This window comes from Centruroides vittatus, unplaced genomic scaffold (assembly GCF_030686945.1).
Source record: "Centruroides vittatus isolate TY-2023 unplaced genomic scaffold, ASM3068694v2 contig_451, whole genome shotgun sequence".
Taxonomy (NCBI): Eukaryota; Metazoa; Arthropoda; class Arachnida; order Scorpiones; family Buthidae; genus Centruroides; species Centruroides vittatus.
Window position 1 is genome coordinate 16,563 of NW_027122247.1, and position 10,803 is coordinate 27,365.

General features: G+C 31.0%; 1 protein-coding gene across 1 annotated transcript; it reads left to right on the plus strand.

The window, feature by feature from the left end:
- The first annotated feature begins 273 nt into the window (after positions 1 to 273).
- Positions 274 to 687, plus strand: LOC136977159 (thioredoxin-2-like). Its single transcript, XM_067272596.1, has one exon. The coding sequence runs from the start codon at positions 274 to 276 to the stop codon at positions 685 to 687; it is 414 nt and encodes a 137-aa protein (XP_067128697.1).
- Positions 688 to 10,803: the final 10,116 nt, after the last annotated feature.

A 10,803-nucleotide genomic window follows, 5' to 3' on the forward strand; every position in this document is an offset into this window, starting at 1 on the left:
TTTTTTAGATAAAACAGTTAATTTTAACTTATTAAATATATATTTCATAGATCCTAAGTTATTTTTTCGCATTTAAAACAAAATTCTGAAAGATATAAACCTTTAAGGTGACTTCCACATGTTAATTTCCTTCATAATAAGTTAACTGATTAACAAATTGGGTAGTTTAAATTGTTGTACTTAAACAATACATCTTAACAGTTATTTATTGTTAGAAACGTAACGGCAGTTTGATTTTTTATGAAAATTTATGGTTCGAAAACGATTTGAAGGATGGATTTAATACTGGTATGCGTTCCCGAAGACGATAGCGATAGCACAGAGAAGGAAGAGCACAAGATCCATATTATCGTTAATAAATTTCAATTAGATCAACTATTAGAAAATGCTAAAAATAAAATTGTGATGATCCATATTTCTGCATATTGGTGCGGTCTTAGCATGGGAATGGATGAACTTATCGAGGATTTGGCAGACAAATATCAAGATAAAGTACACGTATTAAAAATTGATGCGGCAAAATGTAGAGATATAGCAAAAGAATACAAGATTAAATACGTTTCCACGTTTATATTCGTTTTCAATGGAGAAAATATCGAGGAATTTCAAGGCGCGGATCAAGATATAATTCGAGAATTACTGGAAAGGAATTTATCTTATTTAGAGCTTCATCAAATCTCGCTTTAACGTACTACGTCGTTTACGATATAACGTTTATGTTCTTTATTTATTAAATAAATTTATCAGTTACATTAAGTTATCGTTTATTTGATTACAATCTCCCCACCTCTTCCTTACAATCATAACATTTTCCTTAACTACCTTCCTTAACCCCTACAATCTCCCCACCTCTGGATCTCTAATCACCAAAATTTAACAGAGTCAATCCTCTAATACACAAACTTCCCGGCACAATTTCAGAAATTTTCGACAAAAAGCGCGTGAGTTAAGCTTCAAAGACGATGAACAAAATCGTGCCCCCCACACACAAACATCTATCCATACAGAAAAAACTCCGAATTTTTTTGCAATTCTCGACGTTTCGAGGTGTCCCGAGTCCAAAAATATAAAAATATTGCGGGGGGAGGGTCGTTTTCGACCGATGGCCATTCTTTCCCTCTGTTATATATAACAGCCGGAAAAGTAAATACCGTAAAAGAAAATTTGGTTCCGTTTATGAGAAGGAAAATGGTAATGAAATACTTCACTTAGTGACGTATAATTTCATCATTTTCATCGGCGTGGATTTCGACGTTTTAATTTCATAATTTATCCTTTTTATTCGTGTTCTCGACTAATTAGATGTAACTAAATGCCATTGGGCGCTTCCCTAATAAAGCTGTTTTAATACAGTTGGATAAGCGAACCAACGAGAGAGCCCGTATCTCGTTGGCTCGCCTATCCAACTGTAAAGATTTCCGAAAGTTTTTAACCTCATTTTTATGTACGGTACTCGATGATCGTCTCCAAACGACTTTATAAGTAGGATTCAAACAGCGACGGAAAGGTCATTTGTCTTCTTTGTCACTATTTGAACCATATTTGAAACTTCACTTTGTCAAATCGTGACAAAGAATAAAATTTAAATAAGAATAAAATGATTATATAAAAGTGTAATTTATTATTCTATCGTAACACTAATTTCGATTTAAAGTAGTAGTTTATATTACTTTTATGCGGTTCTTTCGTGTTTCTTACGTTAATTAACAAAACGACGATAATAATAATTAAAATAATCGTTACGTTCGGAGAAAAATGAGATCCAAGAACACGAAAACATAATGACACTCTACAAATGAAAATAAACAAATAATTACTTAGATAAAGTAATAACTTAAAGAGGAATTATACAAATAAATTTATTATAAAAGAAAGTAAACTATAAACACCCTTTGGAATGACTTTTTCGTCGAATTGATTCTCGCTCTTTCGATTCGGATCGATTGAAAAAATAATCTTTTCTTATTCTTTCGAAGGTTAGTTTCCAACTCGATAGTTTCCAAAAATAATTCCGAAATATTAGTTGATGACTCGTCATCGATCTCGCGTATCACTGGGTAAAATAACGTCCAGAACACCGCATCAATCGATGGCATCGTCAATTAGTCTTCGATAACCGTTATCTGCATTTCTCTACAAAATGAATATAACTAAATTAAATTCTTCCATATAAATAGGTTAATCGAAAACGAAATTTACAATGTAGCTAAATTTCTTGTGGAATGTTCCTACGACCAGTGCCGCGACACTCGGTCGACCGCTCATAAAAATATTTCGGTTAATGTTTACTAGAAAATACAATTTTAAATGTCTAAGACATCTTTGCTAAAAATCACTTCAATTTTGTTTTGTTAGCTAGGAAATAAAGCAAACTTCGTGCCTAATGAAATTTTATTTGTAAATTAATCGATTATTTATACGCGATAATTTAGGCTATTATCGCTAATTGACGAGAATGCGATTAACTATCGCACGGTATTATAAAAGTCTTATATATTGAGTTTCCGTAGTTAATGAATATTCGATATACACGCGTAAAGTGGCTTAGATAATTTAGTGTCGTCTTATCACGAATTAGTTATAGCTTCTCTAGCTGGGCTGCAATTTCAAAAATTGTAAACCTATAAATTCCGACTGTCTCCTGTCTGTCTTCCTCGAGAACGGTGTTAGATAAAAGTCGAGACCAGATGTGGAATGCTTAGGGACGGAAGGCCCCAATTAACTATATACGAACTTCCGGTATAAGACCGTAAGTCACGTGATTTCGATTCAAAAATTTTCCCCGGAACGGAGTTATATAATTGACCGGCACGACTCTGTTGTTGTCAGAATAAGTATGATGTACGGGTCGAGAGCATATATTTTAAATTAAATAAATAAAAAATATGATTAAAAATTGAATTCTGTTATTTTGAAATAAGGTCCCTATTTTGGGGAAAAAACAAATAAAAAACAAATAATTAATGTTTAATTGTAACCAAGAACGTTACGGCAAAATTTAAAAATGAAAATATAATACAGATCAGTTTTTTGATAGTCTACCTGGTTTCGGGTCCGTTCCTGCGCCACCCGTTGCACTTCCCTATTGGCACAGAAGATAGATCCGAAAAGAAAGAGTGAAAACTAATAACGAACAGAATACAAATGGAAATGTACGAGGTGGGCGTAGCAGATTCGCGAATGGGGCGATAGAGGTGCCGATCGTCAGACTAATTGATCATTACAGATCTGCCGATGATCGTATGATTAATCGTCCATTGAAAATATTCTTATCAATTCTATCAACGTGAAAACGATAATATAAAAATCGATCTTCGTTCGTATTCTGCCGTGCAAAAGCCATCAAACATAGTATCTGAACTTTAGAACGTCTCTTATATGGGTTAATATTGTTATAAGTGACATCCTCACTCAATCTCTTCTAACAATTACTAATATAAACGGGTAAACTATAAATAAGTGCTCGTATTTTCTTGCAGAAATATAGAAATGTAGAGTTGTTTTCACGAAATTTAGAAAACAGCTATTAAAATTACGAGCGAGTATTTATTCGGGCTGCAATGTTTCGTCACGATGCTCTTAATTTTAGTAGTGTCGCGCCCCTGCGCATCGTGCTTTTCCTCTTAACAGTAGAATCGTGCCAGTCGTCTCTCCGTTCGGGTGAAAATGTTTGAATTGAAATAACGTCACTTCCGGACCAAAGCCGGAAGTTAGTATATAGTTAATCGGCCCCGCTGCCCTTAAACTTTCCAAATCTGGTCTGTACTTTTCATCTAAACTCCGTTCTCGAGATTGAAGGAGGACAGACAGCCAGACAGATGCCAGTGGAAATTTATAGGTCTGCAATTTTTGAAAAATGTAGTCCAATAATTTTTGTTTTATATAGAGTTAAACTTGATACTAGCATTATAAAATCCCAATAATATAAGGGCGAATCTATAAGTTGATATTAAGTATGAATGAAACAATAATCCGGTTTTAACAGCAACGTCAACGATGTGGACACGATGTTAGAAATTAATAATCACGAATTAGAATTGTCGTTTAACCTGTGAAAACTATTTTCGATTGCAGAAGCTCGTCATTATATTTTGCAGAATTATATGCACATTTATTGCCCAAATATTAAGCTTAGCATTAAGGCCGGTTCGTACCTGATTAGAGTGGAGAAGAGAAGAGAAAAACGACACTAAATAGGTTTAGTGCTCGGCACTAGTGCCGAGAACTAAACCTATCTCTTTGTAAACCGTTCTCTTTGTAACCCACAATACTTCGCGTCATTCAACGTGGCGACTGATCAAATTGAAGTGATTAAAATTAGAGCAGAATTATTTTCGATGACATCGTAATTTATCATTTATGTATTTTAAGTTAAACATATCCGTTGCTGCCAGTAGCCCTTTTGTTTATGAAATCCTCCCTACAAGCAACACATCTGGCGTGTTCAGATAAACCAGTGGCAACAAAGATGGGAGGCCGAAGTCCGTGGCGAGATCACTAGAAAATTTATTCCAGACAATAGGGAGCATCCACAGAGGCGCTGGTTTAGACCACCGCAGTTTCTTTCTGAACGTGGCCGGTTTAGTTCCTACCTATATAAGTTCCGGAAGAGGAACACTACTTTATGTCCAATCTGCGAGTGTCCCGATGGTGTCCGGCACAACATCTTTAACTGTTCCATGCCGACAGATATTAGAGTGACTCTTCGAACTTTACTCACAACGAGTAGTATTTTCTGGAGCTGCGAGTTACACCATCTTCTAAGAAACGAAGATGTATTTAAATATTTACTAAAACTTATTAACCTTTTAACAGTGAAGGACGAGAATAGTCGTCCAAGGCGATCGAGTGGCAGTGGTGAAGGACGACTATAGTCGTTAAAAAATTCTTATAAAATACCTGGACCATTTCGTGAAGTCGTAGAATTTTCACGAGTAGTTGAATTCTCCAACTTTGTTTTGAAATATCCTTTAGTTCTCGAGAAATTACAATAAAAGAAAGAAAATTAAAATAAATATGAAATTTTAGACGGCCATCTATCGACATATATCGAATTTAAATCTCCTGCCGTCATCTGATTAATTAAAAAAATTAATATTCCTAATTCGCTCGCGTCAGAAAAAAGTAGGTGTGACTTCTGTAAATGACGCTATCGGAAGTACACCGATGCGACCGGAAAAAGTAAACAGCCTACGTCATTAGTCTAACAGTCCTTGTCTGACCTAATTTTCGTAGAATCAACATTGGAGTAAGCTGTAGTAAAACGGTCTTCTCTAGTATTCATAGTACTTTGTAAAGCTCGGATTTCAATTTAATAAGTATTATTTAGTTCAGAAACATTATAAATACATCATTAAGTAGGAGAATAACGAAAAACTTTATTTTTTAGTATAATCCAATTTAAAAAATCAAAAGTTTGTATATCGTAATATTATAAAAAACTACATCGAAACATACAAAGTCACCTAATTTACTTAAATTCAGTTCATTATACAACTGTAGATACTCTTGCCTTCCTCAGTTTCCTCAAACAAAATTCGAAAACTTCAATTAATCCTATAAATATTTAAGCGCCATTACTATTCGAATTAACTGTAATTACAAATATAACTGAAAAATATTTTCGACATCAACCCTAGGCGATAATTATCAAAACAAAATTCTTCAAGTATAAATTTTTCTGATCGAGTAATATGTAATAATAGTCTTGCCATATTTTACTTAATATGTTCACATCCATTTAGTTTCATCTAATTACACTTTAAATGTAAAAAAATCTACCAACAAATTAGTTTGCTAATAAAGGGACTACTTGCTAATTAAAGTTTGTATTCTTCTTTGACGTAGTTCTACGTTTTAGCACTAAATTGGTAGACATGTCTAAATAACACGCTTATAAACACTAAAAACCATAAATGTCTCGAAACTAGAACTACATAATTATATGCACAAATAAATTAGTAAACCTATAATACATGCCTTCATTTACATCCAAACAAAGATCAGTTCTCGCAAATTGTCAAAAAATAAATTATTTTCAACTTTTCTTTCTGTAAAGTAGCATATTCTGAAAAACAAGTTCTATATTCAGAGTAAAATTTCAACCTTTTATCCGTTAAAAACAACGCAAAATCTATGAATCCACGTAATAAAAATTTATCGCAGTGAACTTCGAAAAAACGAGAAACACAGAAACACAAAACCGCACGCTATTAAATTTTCCCGCCAATTGATTAATATAGTGATGCTCCTGTAAAAATTTTATTACATGACGAAAAGTTTTAGAATAAATGCTAAAAGTTTTAAAAAATTATTTCATGAAATTCGATGAATTTAATTAATACACAATAACTAAATCTGTTTAATAAAGGTTAATAATTTACCACTATAATTATGCAAATTAGATAAAAAAGTTCGCTGCGCAAATTCTCCCGCCAACTATACGTCATGGAAAAACTTACGATGTCAATGCGATTGAAGTTTTCCCACTAAACACTGACAATTTTATATAATTATTTAATTAATCCACTCAAACTTAAATAATATAAAATGTCTAGATCTGTTTAATAAAGATTATCACAAATATTATTACAAATATGCAAATTAGATATGAGATAGGTCACTAGGAAATCTCCTGCCAAGATAAAAATAGGTTTCGGTCACGTGTTCACCAAGAAATATGTGTAAAATTTAATTTTTCAGCTTACATAAACCGTACAATAAATGAGTATTTCTTCGAAAGAAGTCGATATACACGAATAAATAATAATTATTTAATAATGCTTTTATCCATTTTATATTGATATTGTAAAAATTAAGCCATTTAATCTGTGTGGCTTTTATAATTTAAAGTTTCCGAGTATTTTACTGTAAAATTCAATTTAGTAAACAGAAACAAAGTTAGGTTATTAAGTATAAACAGCACAATACAATAATTTATACGTAAGATGAGTGTAAATACAGAAAAAAATCGAATTATATCAAAGATGGGAGAAACAAGCTTACATCCCCAGAACAGAGCTTATAATTCGTTGTTATTTTCAGCCTGTTTCTACTTCGACTGTTTTTTGTTGGTAAAATGTTAATGTTTAAAGATGTTCTTAGTGAAGAAACATAAAAGTATCGAAATATAATATTCACACACACAAAAATATTCATGTATGTCGACATTAGAAATTTGAAATCAATTATAGAATGTCCTAAATAGAGATATCGTGTGATTGTCTGTTTCTTCTGTCTTATTTTGTTTTTCTACGTGAAAATAAGATAACTTTTATAACTATTGACAATATAAACATTTTGTTTCTTTATATATTACCTTCAATTACAGCTGCAAACTTTAACACATAAAGCATGTGAGAAAGTATTATTGTATAGATTATTACATTTTTATAAATACATCTGAGACTAATGACAATATATATTAATCTACTTTAAGTGTCAATATTTTATTTAGAATCATTTTAAACGTTATTATTACATCAAATTATGAAATGGAATGTTCCAAGTATAGGAGTGAGAGGGAGGGGAAAGAAGCCATGCGTGGGGAAAAAATGAGTTTTTATCTAAATTATAATAAAATTTACTTATATTTACGATAAATATCGATAATTTTCTTTTGGAAGAATTTATCTTGATAAAATTAATTATCTATATGAATGAAACTTTCAATAATACATTAGTTACAATGACTGACGTTCCTTTCTTACTCTTTCTGTAGTATGTCTTATTATTAAACATAGTTTCCTAGATTATAGCATAATAATGTGTAAAAAAAAAGAAAATTCTGTTAATTTGTAAATGCAGATACTATCACATAACAAGCATACTGTATCCTCTGTATATTTAAAGTCAGTTATTTGCGATTGAATTTTTCTTGATAAGCCTGTTTAATCCGTAATTTATTTGACAGAAAGAAATTGTTTATGGCCGTATTTCATATATCTAATGTTTTTTTCGTGATATTATTTCTAATATCGAAAAAAAATATACATTTCTAATATGGACATATATCAATATTTTTAATTCTGAATATTATATTTCGATACTTTTATCTTTCTTCACTAAGAACAAAGTACTTTTATTTTGAAAAATTAACTTTTTACCAAGATAAAACAGTCGAAGTGGGAACCAGGCTGAAAATGACAATGAGTATATGAGCTCTGTTCGAGGGATGTCAGCTTATTCGTCCCATCTTTGATATAATTCGTTTTTTCTGTATTTACACTCAATTTACGTAAAAATTATTCTATTGTCCTGTTTATAATTAATAGCTTGTCTTTGTTTCTGTTTACTAAATGGAATTTCACAGTAAAATATTCGGAAACTAAAATATAAAAGCCAAACAAATTAAGAAGCTTAATTTTTACAATATCCACTTAAAATGGATAAAAGCATTATTACATATTTATTATTTATTCGTGCATATCGACGTCTTTCGAAGAAATAATCATTTATTGTAGAGTTTTTATAAGCTGAAAATTATTCTGTCTTCTTTGATGAATTTTGTTACATTTTACTAATTTTTACAGAAACATTACATTTTGAACGATGACATTAGTTAAAATTTATTAATATGTACACAAATATTAAACTGTAGACATATTTCTTCGTATTTCTTGGTGATCACGTGACCGAAAGCTATTTTTATCTTGGCGGGAATTTTCCCAAAGTGATCTTTGTCATATGTAATTTGCATATTAGTGATAGTACATTACTAATCTTTATTAAACAGATCTAGACATTTTATATTATTTAAATTTGACTGGATTAGTAAAATAATTATATAAAATTTTTAGTATTTTTCAGGAAAACTTCAATCCAGATGACGTAAGAGTCATCCATGGTTCGCGGGAGAATTTGCGCAATGAACTTTTTTATATCTAATTTGCATAATTATAATGGAAAATTATTAATCTTTATTAAACAGATTTAGTTATTGTGTATTAATTAAATTCATCGGTTTTTGTGGAAGAATTCTTTAAAACTTTTAGCGTTTATTTAGAAACTTTTTGTCACGTGATGACATTGGACAAGAGCATTTTCGTTTTGTCTATTGTATATGATCAGTTCTCGCCAGATTTCGTACTGTGCGGTTTAATCTTTCTGTGTTTCTGGTTTTTTTCGAAGTTCACTGCGATAATTTTTTATTACGTGGATCCATACATTTTGCGTTGTTTTTAACGGATAAAAGGTGGAAATTTTACTCTGAATATATAACTTGTTTTTCAGAATATGCTACTTTACAAAAAGAAAAGTTGAAAATAATTTATTTTCGACAATTTGCGAGAACTGATCTTTGTTTGGATGTAAATGAAGGCATGTATTATAGGTTTACTAATTTATTTCTGCATATAATTATCTAGTTCTAATTTCGAAACATTTATGGTTTTTAGTGTTTATAAGCGTGTTGTTTAGACATGTCTACCAATTTAGTGCTAAAACGTAGAACTACGTCAAAGAAGAATACAAACTTTAATTAGCAAATAGTCCCTTTATTAGCAAATTAATTTGTTGGTAGATTTTTTTACATTTAAAGTGTAATTAGATGAAACTAAATGGATGTGAACATAGAAAGTAGAATATGGCAAGAGTAATAGATAAAACTATTATTACATATTACTCGATCAGAAAAATTTATACTTGAAGAATTTTGTTTTGATAATTATGGCCTAGGGTTTATGTCGAAAATATTTTTCAGTTATATTTGTAATTACAGTTACAAATTATGTAAAATTCAGCTTGATATAATAATATATCATTCGAATAGTAATGGCGCTTAAATATTTATAGGATTAATTGAAGTTTTCGAATATTGTTTGAGGAAACTGAGGAAGGCAAGAGTATCGACAGTTGTATAATGAACTGAATTTAAGTAAATTAGGTGACTTTGTATGTTTCGATGTAGTTTTTTTATAATATTACGATATACGAACTTTCGATTTTGTAAATTGTATTATACTAAAAAATAAAGTTTTTCGTTATTCTCCTACTTAATGATGTATTTATAATGTTTCTGAACTAAATAATACTTATTAAATTGAAATCCAAGCTTTACAAAGTACTATGAATATTAGCGAAGACCGTTTTACTATAAACTACTACGTCTTACTACAGCTTACTCTAATGTTGATTTTATAAAAATTAGGTCAGACAAGGACCGTTAGACTAATGACGTAGGCTGTTTACTTTTTCGGGATGCATCAGTGTTCTCGCGATAGCGTCATTTACAGAAGTCACACTTACTTTTTTTTGACGCGAGCCAATTAGGAATATTAATTTTTTTAACCAATCAGATGACGGCGGGAAATTTAAATTCGATTTATGTCGATAGATGGTCGTCTAAAATTTCATATTTATTTTAATTTTCTCTTTTTTATTGTAATTTCTCGAGAACTAAAGGATATGCCAAAAGAAAGTTGGAGAACCTAACTACTCGTGAAAATTCTACGTCTTCACGATATGGTCCAGGTATTTTATAAGAATATTTTAACGTTTATAGACGTCCCTCACCACTGCCACTCGATCGCCTTCGACGTCTATTTACGTCCCTCACTGTTAAGAGGTTAACAAACTCTCCATCAGAGAGAGCTTTGTTACTTTTAGCAATATTGTATGCTACAACATAACTTGCATGTGTAACTGCTTGCTGAGAACTACTTCCTTTCTTAAAAATACTTCCTTACCTGATAGTTTTTTGTGTAGAACTTCTGCTTTTTGTTTTTTTTTTCTTCGGTCATGGCTCTTATTTTGACATCGTTGTGTTTAGAGTTGAAGTGTCGTGAAATGTTATATTTTTTGTAG

Coding starts and splice junctions, on each gene's coding strand:
- LOC136977159 (XM_067272596.1), top strand. CDS start 274: ATGGATTTAATACTGGTATGCGTTCCCGAAGACGATAGCGATAGCACA.